At 47.1% G+C, this 20,451-nt stretch overlaps 1 protein-coding gene across 1 annotated transcript in view; it reads left to right on the plus strand.

Moving 5' to 3' along the window:
* Positions 1–20,451, plus strand: part of CHAT (choline O-acetyltransferase) — a 43,025-nt gene continuing 22,574 nt past the window's right edge. The window contains exons 1-6 of the mRNA XM_043596838.1: positions 1–145; positions 2,997–3,185; positions 4,000–4,118; positions 5,516–5,569; positions 7,041–7,221; positions 9,201–9,378. Coding sequence (XP_043452773.1) covers positions 17–145; positions 2,997–3,185; positions 4,000–4,118; positions 5,516–5,569; positions 7,041–7,221; positions 9,201–9,378 — 850 coding nt within the window. The 5' untranslated portion in view covers positions 1–16. The remainder of the gene's footprint in view (positions 146–2,996; positions 3,186–3,999; positions 4,119–5,515; positions 5,570–7,040; positions 7,222–9,200; positions 9,379–20,451) is intronic.

Below are 20,451 nucleotides of genomic sequence, written 5' to 3' on the forward strand. Positions count from 1 at the left end.
TGTGGCTATTGTGCTGATGCCCTTCTGCTTCTTGGTCCCCAGGTCTGCACTTCTGCTTCCCCAGCCAGGAGTCACCAAGATGCCCATACTGGAAAAAGCTCCCCATAAGATGGCAGCAAAACCACCCAGCAGTGAGGAGGAGTCTGTGAGTGACTTTTGGAGCTCTCTCCTTCATCCCTGTTCTCCCTACTCACATACTCTTGCTTCCAGAACAGTCCTGTGTGGGACTAGCCCCCAACCCTGCACTCTCCAGGGCATGAAGTCCAGGCTGCAGTCCTGCTCTGAGCCCACTGAGGAGCCTGGGAACGCCTCGAAGGGCTGGGAGTGGTTTCAGGGGATGCTGATGGAATTCTGACAGCCACACTTCCTAACCCCAAAGCCAGGAAGAGCCCTTGACCTGGGCCAGGTACTCTCTCTTCTCCCAGGGCTTTTTCCCCTCCCCAAGTTCCACTTCCAATGGCTTTGAGCCTAGTGGAGTTGCCTTAGGGTGAGGCTGAATTTCTACCTTAAGCCAGGTCACCTCCCAGTCCTGGCTACTGTTACTGGTTCAGCCCTGGAGCCTTGGGCACTCTCTTCCCCACTGGTTTAAGACAATGCCACCCCTCCTTAGGCAGGCATCCTCCTTCCTTACCTTCTTAAGTGATGGAGCAGCTTATCTAGTCTGTGAGTTGTTGCAGTGCTGGCCCCTCTGCTAAGTTAGTCTTCTTGCCACTTCTTTACCCAGGGCTTCATTTGAAATCCTAATCAGAACTTTTAGGCTTCTACCCATGAAGTTGCTCACCATGTTGTTTGTCCTGACTTTTGCAGCCCACAAACATCTCTGTTGTTGAGTCTTGCCATGGCATGTCCCTCCCATTGAAATGTGGCTTCCCTGGGAGCAGGCCTTTTCTTTCCATTGTCCCTAAGTCCAGTCTAGGGCCTGGGTCACATGAACTTCCCAGGAAATGTGTACTGACCTGGGACCCTAGTGTCCAAAGACCCTCATTAGTACACCTCCCTGCCTCTATCTAGCCCCAGGTGTGGGCCAGAAACCTAGGAGAGTCTGGGGAGGAGCCCCATGGGGCTACGACATGTGAGCAGAGATTTTCTGCCTCATTCCATTTTACCCATCGCTGATTCCCCATAACTCTGAGTCCCAGCACCCTGTCAGAGCCCTGAGGAAGGGTGACCTGCTGGCACTCTTGGAAAGGCCACCAGCTGGGCTTGGCTTTCTGCAGGTACTTGCCCACTCACCCACCAGAGAGGCCTCCAGACCCCAAGACAGGGGAGGGGGAACCAGAGCAGCTGGATGGGGGTCTGGACCTGGCTCTCTTGAAGTGGGCTGAGGAACCTGGAATGCTACCCAGACCACCCTGGTCCTTGAGAGTTCCCTGGGGCAGGATAGCACATAGTTGGCACTGACACCCTCCTCCCTCCCCCTAGAGTAGTGAGCTCTAAAGACAGGATGAGGCAGGCAAGATTCTCATTCATTCATCAGCACAGGCTCCCGTGGTTGGTCCTTGTCTGCCAAGGGCCACTTGGGGAGGGCCTCAGCCCATGCAGCGGCAGGAGCAAAGCAGAGGCAAGCTTTGAATGGGCCCCTTTACTCCACAGCCTTCCAGGGGTGGAAATTCACTGTCACCCCCACCCCAAGGGGAAAAACCCCTGAAAGAAGGTGACTACCTACTGCCAACTTTGTAAACTTTATCGGTAATATGAAAAGTCCTGGTTTCTGACTGTAACTAGCTTAGTGAGGAAGAAGGAAAAGGAGGAATGGAAAAAGGACCAAGGAGGAAGGGAGAGAACAATCTAGGAGGAAGGAGCAGAGTGGATGTTGGATGAAGACTGATTTCAGGTCCCAACTCTGCTATCATATTGCTGGGTGACCATGGACTAGTTTCTCCACTCTTTGGGCTTCAGTTTCATCTGAAAATGGAAGGAAAATCCCTGCCCAGGTCAGCCGTAACATGGTTGAACACAAGCATGAGATCCCTGGGTGAACACAGCTGGTAAATTAGGAAGCATGGCATCCAGAAAGGGGAGACATTGGTGGAGAGTTCTATTCAGACTCTCTCCACACTTTGGGAGTCCCCAGAAGTTATGGGTTTCCTTTTAGGAATCCCTTTTAGAGGGGGACAGTAACATCATAACATTTTATGATGTGCTTATCTGGGGCCAGTGGTTTCTCTCATTTAATTCTGTCTGTGCTCCACTCAGGTAGGAATTGTTATTTATGTCCTATGGATTAGGAAGCTGGGGCTCAGAAAGGCTAAGATAGGAAGAACATCCACAGCACTCTCTGTTCTCCCTCCCCCGCCCTGTACCCACATGGAGCAGAATGGGGCTCCCGGCTTTCATAACTGGGAAGGGCTTAGTAAGGAGCCAGGACATGAGTCACCTTCTTAGGAAACAACTTGCAGGATTCTGAACTATGCCTCCCGCCATCTTTCACCTGTCCAAATCTCTCCATTAGTATTATACCCTTTGGGTCCAGAGATCAACTGACTTCTGAAGCCCCAGCTGGAAACAATCCCTAAATTAAGAGTGATAAGTATCCAATATCAGTAACAGATCTGTTTCATCTTAGACCCATTCCTTGTGATTTAAAAGCACTTTTCACATAGGATCTGTTTGATCCTATGAGAGGTGGAGGTTATTATCCCCATTTTACAGGAGGGGAAACTGAGGCACAAAGGTGAGGTGGTTTGCTTAAGATTACACAGCTGGTTAGCAGCAGGATCACTGCATGAACCCAGGTCTGTCTGGTGCCAACATCAAGGTATTTTCCTCTACACTTTATCCCCTCGTGGGGGCAGGACTGGGGTACCAGAAAAAAACAAACAGAAGTTTCCTAAGTTCATAATTCTGCTGAGCTGAGCCCTGGAAATAGGCAAGACCCAGAGTGTAGAACAAGGATAAGGCCAGATGGAGACACACAGTGGGGATCATCTCGCGGACAGGCATGGACCCCACACAAGAACAGCATAGCAAGTGCTGGTAACTCTCTCTTCCAGGAGTTGCCCAAACTTCCAGTGCCCCCACTGCAGCAGACCCTGGCCACTTACCTGCGGTGCATGCAGCACCTAGTACCTGAAGAACAGTTCAAGAGGAGCCAGGCCATTGTGCAGCGGTTTGGGGCCCCTGGTGGCCTTGGTGAGACCCTGCAGCAGAAGCTCCTGGAACGACAGGAGAAGACAGCCAATTGGGTAAGAGTTGCTGAGAGGGAGCAGACTAGGGCGTGGGGGCAGACAAGGGACCCACAGGGTGGGGGGCAGGGAGCAGACACGGAGACAGGGATTTGGATGAGGGGCAGGTAGGTAACAAAGATGGACAGATGAAGGGATAGGGATGAGAGGAGAAACAGGGGGACAGCAAGGGACAGACAGGATGTGGGATGGGAGATAGGGATGGGGACCAAAAAGGGACAGATGGGGATAGAGTGCTGGAGACAGACAGGATATACAGGTAGAAGACATTAGGGGTTGCGGATGGGGGACAGACAGGGACAAGAATGGAGGACAGATGGGGGATAAAGAAGGGGAACAGGGGTGGGGGCAGCAGGAGATAGAAATGGGGCAATAGGGAAAGACAGGTACAGAGATGGAGACAGATGGGGGACAGGGATGGCAGATAGTGATGGGGTGGCAGAAGATAGAGGTAAGTTCAGGGAAACAAAGAAGGGTGAAAAGCATGAACAAGACACACATAAAGATGGGCAGGGAACAGGGATGAAGTACCAAACACCCAGAATGGGAAACTGGGATGGAAGAGAAGGATGGCATGGGGCAAAAATGAAGGATAGTCATGGTGGGCTGGAGAGCACACAGGCCCTAGGTCATCACTAAGGCTCCATGTGCATTTGCGGAATGAATGAACAAAGTCCATGGTCCAAGAAAGTGTCTCGGTTGTCCCTTGGGCCTGCCAGGATGGGACTGGGTGCTCTCGAGGCAAGGTGCCTTTGTTCAGAGGGGCGTGTGTGACCTTGCGGGGTAATGGCACCCCTCCCGTTTTCCCCAACAGGTGTCTGAATACTGGCTGAATGACATGTATCTCAATAACCGCCTGGCCCTGCCTGTAAACTCCAGTCCAGCTGTGATCTTTGCCCGCCAGCACTTTCAAGATACAAATGACCAGCTAAGGTGAGGAGGCCACCATGCTCCTGAATTCACAGCTTGAGAGCCTGCCTGGGGTCCTGGCTCCAGTAGCAGGAAAGAAAGGTCAACGCTTGTGCCTTGGCTGAGATTTCTGAGACCAAATGCCTCTGAGACAGAGGCAGTCCAGGCTATGGGTTTGGGAAATTGGTTAGATGAGGCTACAATATGAGTGACAAACACAGGGTCTTCCTCGGAATATATTTATTTGAGGTGGAGTGGGCAGTAAATGGAGGTCATGGGCCCCCAGGTGTCCCCATGGCATTCTTGACCTGGCTGAGGCCCTGGAAGGAGGTATGCATCTCTGCCCTACCAGTACTTGAGTCTTGGGTTTGTCACTGGGATGCACTGCACCATGCTATCTAAACAGAGGCTCCAAGGGGGTGGAAATTGTTCCTTCCTGCCAGCTGCCGCCGCCAGAGCCTTTTCCATCTGCTGCAATTTCAGGGCTCACTGAGCCACGGGAATGGCCTCTGGGCCCACTGATGTTGATGGGGGGGGGTAGTTTACACAGGGATGTAGCAGGGAGGAAAGGTCTCCCTACAGGAGTCTCTTAGAGCCAAATCCAATGTGGCACAGCATCGGGACAGTTCAGAGAGGAAAAACCAACCAAACAAAAGAGGCAGGACCTACCTTGGCCTGTGGGCAGGGCTCAGCTATGCTAGTTAGACCCCCATCCCCTCCTTCCTCACTGAGACTAGCCCAACTGACTGCTGGTCAGGCAGCCTGCAAGCCTGGACCTCCCATGCCAGCATGTAGTATGCAGATAAATGGATGAGCAGCTGCTGAAAACAGTTCTCCAACTGCTTACAAGGGGACATTTTTCCTCCTTAAGCCAGGGCCATCACCCATGAGCAGTTAAGATGACATGGCCCTGTAGCACAGTTCTCTGGTGACTCTTTTCCCCCTGGCACTTACTTTCATTTTCATTAGCACTGAATGAAATTGACTTTTCCTGGGAGACTGGATTTCCCCAAACCCAGGTTCCTTGTCCAGTTCAGCCCCAGCACTGGCCTTTCCTAGGGCGAAACCCACCCCTGACCATCCAGCCTTCTCCTGCCTGCTCTGTGGCCTCTGCTCGTTTTCTCTCCCTCCTCCTCCTCCTCCTTCTCATTCACCTTCTGCTTTCCTCTCCTCCTCCCAGTTATCTCCACAGGACCATTTTTAATCCAAGTCTTGTGAAGTACTGACAGCATGATGTGGGGGAGGGGGGTGGGCAGGCAGCAGGAATCCCATCAGATTAGTGTACCACTGAGGGCTGACATCTGGAGGGTGGTCCTTGAGTTTGGGAGAAAGGAGGTGGAGGGGAGGGAGAGGAATGTTGGAGAAAGGGAAGGGGCCTGAGCCCCTGAGAGGAGAACTTAAGCCTTCATGTGTCTCTGCAGGTTCACAGCCAACCTCATCTCTGGCGTGCTCAGCTACAAGACCCTGCTGGACAGGTAGGATGGGGCCCAGGCTGGGAAGGGCAGAGCCCTGTTTTGGCACAGCCTGTTGAGTCATCTGTCTCCCTGCTACACTAGTCAAGGAGCAACCAGAGGGCAGAGACCTTGTCTTTTTCAGCTCTGTGTTCCTGGCTCATGTCATAGAGCAGGTGGACCAACCCCCCTCCCCACCCCCGCCCCAACTCCTGCAGCATCAGGATAACCTTTACCCCAGCTGACCCAACCATTAGTGGTTCCTCTTCCTAGGGTAAGCACTCTCCTTCCTTGATCTCTTTAAAATGCACCCCTACTCACACACTCTACCAAAATGAAGTTGCAGAAAAATGGTACAGAGGTACAAAATACACAACCACATATCTTATGTTTACTATAGATTCAATAGACATAAAATTCCTCTAAAAATTGCTGTAGAAGTTTCTGAGAGCTCCCACTGATTCCTATGGTTCAGTGTGGCACCTGCACGTTGAGCAGCAAGGCCGTGGAACACCCTACCCTCACTCTGCCCCAGCTAATCTTAGGGCTGCCTCTTCCCCTCAAGGCTCAGCTTACATATCTGGTCCTTATCACCCTGTCTCATTACCCAAAACCTTCCCATCTATCAACTTGCTGCTTATTGCCTATGCTCCACCTACATATCCCAGGACCTGTGCCCCATTAGAACAGGAGACTCGTGTTTTGCTTGCCACTATAATCCCAGATCCCAGAAAGATGCCACTATTACCCCTGTGCCTGGCACAGAGGAATGCTCAATAACATTTGTTGCCTGAAAGGGAGGGAGGAGAAGTAGAGATGGAGGGAGGGAGGAGAGAAGAAGGAAGAGGAAGAGGAAGAAGAGAGAGGGACGGAAGAAGGAAGGACAGAGGAAAGAGATAAAAGCAGAGAAGGGAGAGGAGGAGAGGGAGGAAGTGGAGGAAGGAAGGGAAGAGAAAGAAGGAAGGAGGGAAGGGGAGACAGACAAAGATGAAGGAGAGGGGAGAGGGATGGAGGAAAGAGGAGGAGTAGGGAAAGGAAGAGGAGGAGGAGGAGAAGGAGTAAAAGGTCAGGGAGGAAGTAAAGAAGGACACAAGATACGCTGAGACCACAGGAGAAAGAGAACTTTCTACCTTGAATTTAGAGAAGGCTTCTGGAAGAGGCGATGGAAGAGTAGGCTCTTACAAGAGTGGAAGTTTTCCTAAACAAATTAGTTGAGTGCAGAGGTGGGGTGAAGACATGCCAGGCAAAGATCAGCAGAAGCGAAGGCACAGGGCTGCCTGAGGCAGGGGTGAGGGAAACAATCAGAGGCTTGAGCAAACCCTGAGGGTGTCCATGGACCTTGGAAATGGGGCACTCCACTACTTTAAAAAGTGAGGAATCCAGCTCTCTTACTACCATCCTAACGCAGTTCTGGTTTTTGTGCCCTGCTTTGCCTGATCAAGTCAAGTAGAAGCAATTCTGATTCCCTGCCTCCCTCCCTGCTCTCCCTCCCCAGTCACTCCATCCCCACCGACTGTGCCAAGGGCCAGCTGTCAGGGCAGCCACTCTGTATGAAGCAATACTACGGGCTCTTCTCCTCCTACCGCCTCCCTGGCCACATCCAGGATACACTGGTGGCCCAGAAGAGCAGTGTCATGCCCGAGCCAGAGCATGTCATTGTGGCCTGCTGCAACCAGGTCAGTCGCCCCTCTCTGCTGCATCTCAGGCTTGGGGAGGGTGCATGAGTACTTACCCACTCCTATTTCACCAGGCATGCTCAGCCCGCTCTCAGAGGCAGACAGTGAGCTGGGACAGCATGACCCCAAAGTGGGGTTTCTTGATTCCTACTCAGTCCCATTTCTCTCCACAAATTAGATTTTAAGAACAAGGAGAGTCATCAATTGAGAATGACTTATGTGGGCTCTTATATGGGCCCTGACCAGCCAGATCAACTCAAAAGAACTTCCTGGATGGACTGAGACCCTGCATGGCCTTAGCAACTCCTCATGAATCACCCAGGCTGTGGCCTTCCTGGAGACCACATGCAGACATATGGACAGCTTAACAGACTGCCCATCGGGACCTCCATGTCCAGGCCTTAGGCTTGGCACTTACATGTATGCACCCCACCTGGTTCTATAGTAACCTTGCAGAGGGGCCTTTAAATCTCCATCTGAAAAAAGGGGAAATGGGACTTAGACAAGTTGAGTGGCCTGTCCAAGACTGAGAAGGACTCCCAGGCCTGGCCAATGCCCCATCTCCTGCAGCTCAGGTCTTCATACTGGGTTCCAGGAACCAACAAGGACCCATGGGGCCCCAGGGGATAGTCTTAGCATGAGGGCTCCTGACCCCTTACCAGTGCCCACTAGGTGATTTGGTCTGTATATTGAGCCTCCACCTCATGATTTCATCTGACAAAAAGCAGTTTTGTTTAGGATTTGGTTTTTTTCTGGTTTTGTTTTGTTTTGTTTGGGTTTGCTTTGGTTTTTGAGTTTTGGTGGGGTTTTTTTGTTTTTTTGTTTGTGCGGTTGGTTTTGCTAAAAACCTACCCCCCAGGATTCCCCCGCTATTTGTGCCACAATGTTTTCTTCTTGGGTTCATCTGACATTTTCTAGGATAGGAGCTCAGTGAAAGTCTGCCATCCTAGGTTAGCATTCCCACTGGAAGCCCACATGACAGTTTAGCCACAAACAAGAAACTTTCTCCGTCTTCATTCAAAAGTCAAACTCATTTCCCAGCCCCTACGTGCTGCAGTATCCATTCATTTCAGAAATGCTCTTGGGGCTCCTGCTCAGAACCAGGCCACATGTATGCTTCTCAGGACATGGGACCAGGTACTTATGTCAACCAGCAGAAAAGGGATCTTGACTTGGGGCTAGATAAGACCTTTCACAAAGCCCAAGACTCTGGCTTCAAAGCTACTAATGATAGCTCACAGGTCTCACATACAAAGCACATGCATGTACACCTGTTTATGGACACACAAAGGGATAGAGCATTTTGTGTGTTATTTTTCCATTTGAATCTTCCTCTGCTTATCATTTGCTGACTTGCTTTTTTTTCTCCACTCACCAGTGTGTTTGAGATCTATCTCTGTAGCTGTATCTAGAGCTAGTTCATTCCTATTTACCAATGCGTAGACATGCATTAGATAAATAAACTAATTTAACTTAGCTGTTCCCCTTCTGAAGAACACGTAGGCTGTCTCTACCATTTTGCTATTGCAAATAAGGCCTATATGCCCACTGCTTCACATATCTGGGCACAAGAGTGTATGTTTCTCCAAGCCTAAGGCTAAAGTATGCATTTATAAGAGTGACTGCTGAATCATAAGGTATGCACATTTTCAGTTTTGATAGACACTGCCCTCCAATAGCAATTGTACCAATTTATACTTAATTCCCCACAAACATAATAGTTTTACATGAAGTAGGAACCATAGAAACAGGTTTTATTTTAGCTAAGGTTAATCTGGCCCTCTTTGATTTGGGGAAGCTTAGAGTCCAGCCCAGTCAACAGCATTTGGATAGGTCCCCAACATGTGACTTTTCAGGGAACCATCACATACCTTGAGCCTGAGTATCCCCTATCTATATGCATATGTGAAGGCTCAGTGAAGGCCCTTCGCCTTGGGCTGGCTGCCATGAGTGACGTGTTTGACCTGTTTCCCCCACAGTTCTTTGTCTTGGATGTTGTCATTAATTTCCGCCGTCTCAGTGAGGGGGATCTGTTCACTCAGTTGAGAAAGATAGTCAAAATGGCTTCCAACGAGGATGAACGCTTGCCTCCAATCGGCCTGCTGACGTCAGAAGGGAGGAGCGAGTGGGCTGAGGCCAGGACGGTCCTCGTGAAAGGTTAGCAGCAGTGCCCAGCGCGTCTCCACGCTCATCTCATCCTCATGCCCATTGGCTTTCCTTCCTCCAGGGTTGGGCACCATGCCTCATCCCCATTTGCCATAGCATGGGGAGCTCAGGCCTCCCTCCAACTCAGGACCCTACGGAAAGTCAGCTGAGGCACCTGGAAGTTACAGGCACCTCATTTTTCATCTGACAATATTCTAGCTTCCTGGGTGAGGCTGATGAGCACTGGAATCCTGGAATGTCTGGGAATATTGAGGGACGGAAGTGTTGAGCTGGAGGAAGGCTGGCTACAATTAAGCAGTTGTGTTTTACTGGTGGGCAGCAATGGTACCCATTTTAGGGGTCTGAGTCACTGGGAGAGCTGTCACCTGGAGATCTGGGATGGAGCACAGCTCTGGGAGCATGGTTGGCTGCCTCCTTCATGTGATTTCTCAGTCCTAGAACTTTTCATCTTCAAGCTGACCTATCCTTGTGGCTGGCTTGCTGCTTTTATGAAAGTTTCCAAGCATTCCCACAAGAAAGCTGGTAATAGTCATAATAATTTTAAATCATCCTCCGGAAACTAATTTTCAAAGCTAAAGCCAGCCTTATTCCCAGGAATTGGATGGAGTGCTTTCCTTTTTTGCCTCTATTAGAGACTGGGGAATAAAAGGAAGGCTTCTGTGGACCTCCATCTGCCCCTTGGGCTCTCATTTGGCCAGATGTCCATTCAGACTCCCTGAGTGTCTATCAGCTGAGGGTCTGGGCTAGGCCTAGAAAGTCTAAGAGGCAGAGAGGATGAAGCTACTGCCCCCAAGCAGCCCACTGGACAGGGTAAGGGAAGGCATGGGGGAGCAGATTCAGGTACACAGCAAGGCAGCATCTACCCAGGTAAAGCAATAGAGACAGCAGGTACCAAATAAGTGCTCCGGGACTTCAGCAAGGAGAGGGAGCCCTTCCACTTGGGAAGCTTTTGAAAGATTTCATTGGAAGAGGTGCGAATTTTGCAAAGCTCTTAGACATGAGTGAGAAGAGCAGGAGGGAGGGATAGCAGTCTGGCTGTGGGCAAAGCCGACTGCCCAGCAGGGACATGTCTGCCCTGCCTGGTTCCACATAGAGACCAACCAGCCAGCAAAGATGGCCATGCTGGACGTATTGAGAGAATGAAAAGGTGGTAGGGCCTGGGTCTCGGGCAGTAGGCACTTACATTTTCTGATCCCTCTCCCTATAAAGTTCTTTTGCCAGGGTTAACTGGCTCCTTGCACCATCCAGAGCTCAGCTCAGGTGTCACTGGTTCAGACCCTCCTAGTGCATCCCCAACTCAGCACACTCTGTCACCTTGTCCTATTTTCTTACCTTGTTTGCATTTGTAACTCTCTGAAACCAGCATCTCATCTGTTTGATGCATGATGATTATCTGCCTCCCTCCCCTAGTCTATGAGTTCTAGGGGAACAGGGGCCTCATCTGTTTGGATTAACTTTTCAATCTGCTGTGCCAAACACAGTTGGGCCCCAATGATATTTGTTAACTAAAAGAATGAAGGGTTACTAATGATACTAGGCCCTAGACCTATTGCCTACCTACCAGTTAATTCTTTTTCATTCAATTATTGGGTACCCAAGGAATGCTCAGTCCTAAATCAGGGGATGCATGGGACACAGGAGGGTGTGAGAGCTGACCCCATTCTCACAGACCTGACCACCAAATGGGGGAATTAATAACTTGTCATTGGGAAGTGAGTTAATTCCCTCAGGAGACCATAGTGTAATCAGATCCCACTCTCCTCCCCTCCAGGGACAGAGACAGGCATCAAACAATCGCCTTTGCTTCCAATACAGTTTCCACTTTATTAGCAGGCCAAGCTATCTCCCTGCAGTACTGACCGGGATTGCCTTGAGGTTTAAGTGCTTGGGCTGTGCTAATCGGAATTAATTTGTTAATGGCACTTGATCTGGCTTTCTGAATGGAAGTGCTGTTTCTGAGGGAAGTGTGACAGAAAAGATGAACCCACACGCTTTCCCTTCGGAAATCCAATTAATCTGGTTAGCACTGACTGTGTCATCTGCACAGCAGGAAACCAGTCCTTCACAGAGACCCCCTCCCTGGAGCATCCCCTACCCACAGAAGGGAAGCCATTTAGGAAATGATTTCAGTATAGATGTGAAAGATCGTGGCAGCTTGGACTAAGGTTGAGAGTAAAGATGGAAAGACATGGGTGAGGTCCAGATATATTGCAAAGTAGAAGTAACAAGGAGGAAAAGAAAAGAGAATGGTTCTGAGGTTTTTGATTCAAGCAACTGAGTAGATGGTGGTACCATTCACCGAGATGGGAACCAGTTTGGGGAAGTGGCTGCAGAATGAAGTCCTTTCTAAGTGTGTCAGGTTTGAGATGCCTTGAGTCATCTAAGTGAAGATGTCAAATTAGATCTATGTGTCTGGAGCTCAAGACAGAGGTCAGTACAGAGACATAAATTTGAGAGCCATCAGCACATAAGTGATATTTAAAGTCATGGACCTGGGTGAGATCATCTAGAAACAGCAGAATGGGTCCTCGGAGGTCAGGTAGGGAAAGATACAAAGAGGATTGAGAAAGAGCAGCCCATGAAGTCAAGAGCAAAACCAGGAGATGAGTCACGAAGATTCAAATGGAAGGAGGAAGTGGCCAACTACTTGGAATGCTGCTGATGGCTCCAAGCAGAGCTGGACAAGAGGGGAGTCAGAGTTTGGCAACCCTAAGTCATCGGTGACCTTCACCAAAGTCAGGCTGGGGAGTAGGAAGAACAAATGGTTGCATGCTGATGAATGCGATCCAACAGCAGGAAGAAATTGTTGATGACACTGTCAATGAGTAGAATCAGTTAAGTGTGGATGACTCTTTTCAGACATTTTGGTATTAAAAAGGCAGAAAAATGGGGCTGTTCCTGGGGGTTGATGGGGGTCAAGGAAAATGTCTTTAGTAGGAGAGGCAAATGCATCATTGTATGTACACACATGTATGGAAGTACTTTGGTAAGAGAAATCATTAATGAGGACAGAAGAGATGAACAGACGCATGGGATTCTTGCAAAGGCAAAATGAAATGGAACCCAGAGAATAAGAGGCTTTGGTTGGTACCGGGAAAACCAAAAGCTGGGCCCGTGGTCCATGGGTCTGTAGCTGTGGTGGTAGGAATATGAGGAGGTACCTGACTGGTGGCTTCTAGTCTCAGATCAGCAGAGCTATGGCCATGAGCTGAGAGAGGCAGGGTGGGTTCTGAAGGCAAAAGAGAATGCAAGAAATAGCCTCTTGGAAAACTTGATGAGATTTATGGACTGTGTTGAGCTCATATTTGAGGGCTTGGGGGCCATACATTTTAAGAGAAACTAATTAGTATTGTTTTGCAATTTTTTTCCTTACAATGTTCAGCTCCTCAGGTTCAGGCAAAGAGAAGCGGGTCATCAGATTCAGCTAAGGTAGGAGAATATAACCAAGGGAGAGAGGTGGAAGATAGGGCAAGGGAATAGTTACAATATTGGAATCTGAAATGAGTAAGGAGGTGTAGTAGTCTGCTTGGGCCACCTTTGCAAAGTACCACAGCCTGAGTAGCTTAAACAGCAGAAATGTATTTTCTTACAGTTCTGAAGGCTAGAAGTCTGAGATCAAGGTGTGGACATGGTTGGTTTCTTCTGAGGCCTCTCTCCCTGGCTTGTCAATGGCCATCTTCTCCCTGTGTCTTCCCATGGTCTTCCCTCTGTATGTGTCTGAGTCCTAATATCTTCTTATGAGGACACCAGATATATTGGATTAGGACCTCATTTTACTTTTACTACCTCAATAAAGACCCCATCTCCCAATACAGTCCTATTCTGAGATATTGGGGGGGGGTTAGGACTTTAACTTGGGGACTTCGAGAGGACACAGCTCAGCCCATGACAGGAGGGAAGTAAAAAACAAAGGTGGATGATTGATAGTGGAAATAGGTGGTGGAGTTGATGATTTTTAGGGGTCAGTGAGATAAGACATGTTGCAGAATGTGGAATAACAGAGCTTGTGCATCAGAAAGTCAAGAGTGTGGTCTGAGTGTGGGATGCTTGAGACTGAGACTTCAAAGGCATCAGTTCCTGGTAGTGATGAGCTCCCAGGTGTGATTGTGGAAGTGGATGCCAAGGTTGGACTGTTAAACGTGGAAGATTGAGGGACTGAGAAAGGAGGGTCCCTGTGGGCCGGGTCCTCTGCACAGGTGTTCAGGCTGTAGGAAAGATGACTGGAGTGGTTATGGGGAGGAAGAAGGTGAACCAGGAGCCCATATCTGCATGAGGGGGTGTTGTGAGGGAGTCAGGGGAACACAGCAACAGAGGGGTGACAATGATGGGGGTTGGAAGGCAGAAGTCTAATAGCTATGGCTCCAAAGGAAAAGCAGTGAAGACATGTTCAGGAGCAGGAACAGGGAGAAGAAAGCCACCTACCCCACCTGGCACTGGCGTGCATGAGTGTGAAGGAAAATAGTCTCCCGTGAGAGGACATAGGGAAGTGTTTCCCTCAGAGGGTGCCCCCTCCTGTTGAGGCAGAAGGTGAACAGAACACTTTCAGAAAAGATTGGCAATGCAAGGGGACTAGCCATCACTACTCAGATGTCATAAGGGGTTCAGGAAGGGGGAGAGGAGGGGAGTGAAAAATGAGACCATGGAGGGGACTCATGGCATGGGAGTGCTACTGAGAGTCCCAGGGATGGTGGTGACCATTGCAAACAACACTCTCAAATCCTCAACTTCTGTGGAGGTACTCTCCTGGTTCCAGTGTGGTTGTGGGAGCTGGGGTGGGCATCTGACTGGCCCACAACAGTATCACAACTAGCACAATGGAAAGCCCAAGTCCCAAGGTCTCCACCTCCCTTCCTCGGACCTGGGCAGAGACCAATGCCCATGGGCACTGGGCCCAGGCAGGTGCTGTCTAACAAAAGGCTTCAGCCAAGCTGAGCTCCTCTTGTCATGGTGGAGGCCTGGATGGAGGCACCTGAGCTCAGACAAAATCGGCCCCTGAATTGTCATAGGGTCAACTGAGGCACAGTGGGGCAATTGATTTTATCAACTCTCTCCTTAGAAAACGGGACCCTGATCCTTCACCCTGCCTCCCAACGAAGACAGCTCCCACTGCCAGCCCACAGTTTCCCCCACCCAATCCTCTGCTATTACATTGAGAAGGTGGAGCTCACAGAGCAGTGGAGCCAGCTGTCTGCTATAAAGCCCATGTTCCCTCTCTGTACCCCATGTCTCCACACCCCCTTGACACTCCCCCAGCACTTCTTACATGAAATCTCTGAGAATATGTTACAAGACAAGTGTGTGTATTGTCATCTCTATCTTCAGCCTAATCATCAACAGCCAACACAGAATGCCCTCCTGGGGGTCCAAGAGCTAAGAAACCCAGCAGGACCATCACTGCCCCACAGAAGCCTGAGGTCTTTTTGGGAGACTGGAATAAGCAGAATTGTTAGAACAAGAGTGTACAGGATAAAACCAAAGGAGTGCCTCTAACAGGTGTTCAGAGGGAATTTGGGGACCTTACCCATCTGCCTGTCATAGCTCAGGAGGGCTTCCTTTGCCAAGTGGGACATGAGGCTAAGCCCAGGTGGGTTGAGGTGTGTGTGACTGGGGCTGGCCAACAACATCAGGATCATCTAGGGAGACCCTTAAAAAAGATTCTGGGGTCCCAGGGATTTTGCAGGGTGATAGGAGTGAGGCCAAGCAATTTGTTGTTGTTGTTTTATTTATTTATTTTGAGAGAGACAGAGACAGTGCAAGCAGGGGAGGGGCAGAGAGAGGGAGAGAGATTGAATCCCAAGCAAGTTCTGCAATGCCAGCACAGAGCCCAAGCCTGGCAGAGCCTGATGTGGGGCTTGAACTCACAAAACTGTGAGATCATGATCTGATCGGAAACTGAGTCAGATGCTTAACCAACTGAACCACCCAGGTGCCCTAGGAATCTGAATATATATTTTTTAAATGGCCTTGGACCACATCTTTCTTTCTTTTTTTTTTTTTAAGTGTATTTATTTATTTTGAGAGAGAGAGAGAGAGAAAGTGCATATAAGCTAGGGAGGGGCAGAAAAAGAGGGAGAGACAGAATGCCAAGCAGTTTCCACACTGTCCACGCAGAGCACGACACAGGGTTCCAACTTATGAACCGTGAGATCATGACCTAAGCCAAAACCAAGAGTCAGATGCTTAACCAGCTGAGCCACCCAGGTGTCCCAGGAATCTATATTTTTAAAATACCTTTGAATGCAATTCAGGTTGGGACCAACTTCTGCAGATATTAGCAGCTACTATGTATGGAGGTCCACCTTGATGCTGACCTTATCTTGGGCCCTTTCTGTCCCTTGCTTTCAGTCTTCAGTATAGCCTGTGAGGTGGGATTTCATCCCCACAGAACATAGGAGGCTGTGTCTCCAACATGTTGAGGTAGTGTTCACCCTTACAGGTGGTCAGTGGTGGATCAGGGCATCTGTCCCCCAAGCCTGAGATCCTCAGGGCCCGGCAGGCAGGGTGGGATTTGGGGCCTCAGGAAGGGCATGCATAACCTCTCAGGACCTCCCTCCCTGCACAGCCTCGAAGCTTTGGCCTTTCTGAACCCAGGAGGTCCAACACTGTTATCCTGGTCTGGAAATTCAATTAGACATTCTGCCCTGAGTCTGGAAGACTACAGCACTTGTCAATTTGTAGGAAAAGGATAGCCAACTCAGAGAGCCCACACCCCCACCCTGGAGCCCGCTGGCTTTCCTGGGTGCTGCGTGGAGATCCTGTGAACAGACTTTGGGCAGATGCTTCTGTTTACACAGCGCCGTAAATATTTATCCCCAGCAGCCAATTAGAGCTGAGCCATTGCTTTCAAGGAGGGAACTGACAGAAGGCGGCTGCGTCTGGAGAAGGCCTCAGTCATGGTTTACAAGAACCACTCGGGATGGGCATTTTGCTATTTAAATATTGTCATCCAGAGATAGACAAGTCTGCTGATTTTAAAACCAATTACACATTAGCAATAACAGCCTTTCTGATTTAATTGGCCCAGAAATACCTCCTGGGCTCCCAAGGCTGAATGCTGTTTTCCTTCCTTGGGGGTAGGAGGGTGGTGTTGCAGGGGCCATTGTCCTCCCACAGTGGAAGCACGAAGGCTCCTGTGGATGAGGGTATCCAGACAGAGAGAGGCACAGGTTCAGGGGCAAGAGGCCTGGGCTTGACCTGGTTCTCCTTGCTGTGCCCTGGAGCCTGGTGTCCTAGGCCAGGACATGGGGATAGCCACCCTGCCCTGCAGACAGGACCGAGGGTTTGCAGAGGGACTACAAAGCAGGTGGTCTTGTGCCTGGTGCATAGAGGCTGTTTGCTAAATGATAACTCTTATTAGATTTGGGAAAACACTCTGGGGATGTTTATCCAAGGCCCACACACTTTATGGAAAAATCTGGTGAACTGCAAATGGATACCTGTTGAATGTCCATTTGGTCAGTGACAGTGACCCATGGCCTTAGACTGAATGGCCTGTACTCCTTGCCTCAGAACTCTAACCCTTATTAACTCCAAGATACCCTTGGAGGTGCTTCCCCTGGGCTCCCCACATGGCACATACTCTGTGTGCTCACACTCAGACACCTCTGTTATTTCCTTTCTTCTCAGATGCTGTCTCCCTGGCTCTCACTTTCCATTTTATGATATTTGGGGTACAAAGCAGGTGGAAAGTTTTGTTTTTTTTTTTAATCTCCTGCCCTTCTCAACTCACCACCTCTCCCTTAATTCTGGAAGTGTGATAGCTCTTTAAATAGGCCTCTGTGGGAAGGGTATTTCAAACCCAGAAGAAAGAGCAGCTCTTGGTTCTTGAGGGTTTTTTTTTTAATTAAATTAAACTTATTTGGGAATAATTATAGATGCACACACGCTTGTAAAAAATGATCTCCCCCAGGGGGGCACCTGGGTGGCTTAGTCAGTTAAGCATCTGACTCTTGGTTTCAGCTGGTGAGGTCATGATCTCACAGTTTGTGAGCTAAAGCCCCACATCGGGCTCTGCACTGACAGCTTGGAGCCTGCTTGGGATTTTTCTCTCCCTCTCTCTCTGCCCCTCTCTGGCTTGCTCTCTCAAAAAAACAAAAACAAAAACAAAAAACAAAAACAAAAACAAAAAACTAGAAAAATAAAAATAATCTCACTTGTACCCTTTCCCCCCAGTGCTAATATCTTGTAAAATTCTAGTATGATATCACAACCAGGATATCACAGCCCATTTCCCTTCCAACTCCATCCCTCCTTAACCCCTGGCAACCAGAATCTGTCTTCATTTCTAGAATGTAATTGTTTTCAGAACGTTATACAAATGGAATCATACAGTACGTAACCTTCTGAGACTGGCTTGTTTTCACTTGGCATAATTCTCTGGAAATTCATTCACACTGTCCCATGTCTCAATAGTTCATTCCTTTTTATTTATTCCTTGGTATGTAGTTGATATCATTCACCCATTAGAGGACATCTGAGTTGTTCTTACTTTTTGGCTATTCAAATAAAGCTACTATCGTATATAATAGCTGTAAAATGTATAGTAGCTATTACTATAGTAGCTTTATTTGAATAGCCAAAAATTATATATATATTATAATTAATATATAATTGATATATAATTATATTTATATTATATATAAATTATATATATTTATATTATATATAAAGGTTTTTGTGCGATCATAAATTTTCATTTTAGGAAAAATGTCCAGGAATAAAATTGATATCTGTATGTTTAGGTTTTTTCTAAAATGTTTGTTTGTTGGTTGGTTTGTTTGTTTTGAGAGAGACAGCACTAGCAGGGGAGAGGCAGAGAGGGAGAGAATCCCAGGCAGACTCTGCACTATCAGTGTGGAGCCATATGTGGGGCTCAAACTCATGAACCGTGAGATCATGACCTGAGCTGAAATCAGGAGTTGGATGTTTAACTACTGAGCCACCAGGGTGCTCTGGTAGATTAACCATTTTGTTTTATGTAATGCCCCTCAATGTCTCTGGTAATTTTTGTTGCCCTGAAGTTTACTTAATCTGATATCAATGCAGCAACTCCTGCTTTCTTTTGATTAATGTTTGCTTGATATATCTTTTCCTTTCTTTTACTTTCAGCCAGTCTATATCATTATATTTGATGTGAGTTTCTTATAGATAAAATATAACCAGGATGTCTTTTTAAATCTACTTTGTCAATTTCTATCACTGTAATTATTGATATGCTGGGATTTCATGTTGCCATTTTATTTTTCGTCACCTCTGTTGTTCTTTTTTTTAATTTTAATTTTTTTTAATTTTATTTCTTATTTTTTTAATTTACATTCAAATTAGTTAGCATAGAGTGAAACAATGATTTCAGGAGTAGATTCCTTAATGCCCCTTACCCATTTAGCCCATCCCCCCTCCCACAAGCCCTCCAATAACCCTCAGTTTGTTCTCCATATTTATGAGTTTCTTCTGTTTTGTCCCCCTCCCTGTTTTCACACTATTTTTGTTTCCCTTCCCTTACGTTCATCTGTTTTGTCTCTTAAAGTCCTCATATGAGTGAAGTCATATGATTTTTGTCTTTCTCTGACTCATTTCACTTAACATAATACCCTCAGTTCCATCCACGTAGTTGCAAATGGCAAGATTTCATTCCTTTTGATTGACGAGTAATACTCCATTGTGTGTGTATATATATATACTATATATATATGTGTGTACATATATACATATATATGTGTGTATATATGTATATATATATATACACACATATATATATACATATATATACACACACACACACATATATATATATATATATATATATATATATATATACCACATCTTTGTCCATTCATCTATTGATGGACATTTGGGCTCTTTCCATACTTTAGCTATTGTTGATAGTGCTGCTATAAACATGGGGGTGCATGTGTCCCTTTGAAATGGCACACCTGTATCTCGTGGGTAAATGCCTAGTAGTGCAACTGCTGGGTCGTAGGGTAATTCTACTTTTAGTTTTTTGAGGAACCTCCATACTGTTTTCCAGAGTGGCTGCACCAGCTTGCATTCCCAATCACCTCTGTTTTTCAATTCTTGCTTTCTTTTTCCTTCCTATAGGTTACTTGAACATTTTTGAGAATTCCACTTTGATTTATTGTAATGTTTTTAGTGTATCTGTATAGTTTTCTCTAGTGGTTTCTATAGGTATTTATATATTATATTGATAAATTAGACATATATTATAGTATATCATATGTGTGTGTGTGTGTATATATATATATATATATATATATATATATATAAAACTTATCACTATCTACTGGTGTTGAAATTTTGCGAGTTCTAGTGAAATGTAAAAAGTTTATTACCCTTTCCTCTCCCCCATTTATAATATAATTGTCTTAAACATTTCCTCTAATACAAATTTAGAACCACATCAGGCAGCGTTATAATTTTGTTTCAGCAGGGAAATATAATTTTAAAAACTCAAAAAGAGAATGAAAATTTATTTACTATAATATTTACTCTTTCTGTTATTCTTTCTTCCTTCTTAATGTTTCCATGTTTCTTTCTTTATATAATTTCCTTTCTTGGGGGGGAAATTCCTTTAGCTTTCCTTTTAGGGCAAGTCTTCTGGGAATAAATTTTCTTAGTTTTTCCTCATCTAAAATGTCTTGATTTCCCCGTCCTTCCTGAAGGATATTTTTGCTAGATATAGAATTCTGGATTAATGGTTTTCTCTCAGTACTTGAAAAAGGTTGTGTCACTTCATACCAGCCTCCACGGTTTCTGATGAGAAATAGACAGTAATTTAAATTGTTTTTCCCCTACAGATAAAGCATCATTTCTCTCTGCTTTCAAGATTTTTTCTTTGTCTTTAGTTTTCAGAACTTTGACTATTATAATGTCTTGATGTGGATTTTTTTGGATTTATCCTGTGTGGGATTAACTGAATCCCTGAATTTATCCTGTGTGGGATTAAGTTTATGTCTTTTGCCAAATTTAGGAAGTTTGGGGCCATTATTTCTCTGAGTGCTTTCTTGCTCTGCTCTTTTTCCTCTCCTTCTGAGACTCCAATAACAT

The sequence above is a fragment of the Prionailurus bengalensis genome, chromosome D2 (genome assembly GCF_016509475.1).
Source record: "Prionailurus bengalensis isolate Pbe53 chromosome D2, Fcat_Pben_1.1_paternal_pri, whole genome shotgun sequence".
Taxonomy (NCBI): domain Eukaryota; kingdom Metazoa; phylum Chordata; class Mammalia; order Carnivora; family Felidae; genus Prionailurus; species Prionailurus bengalensis.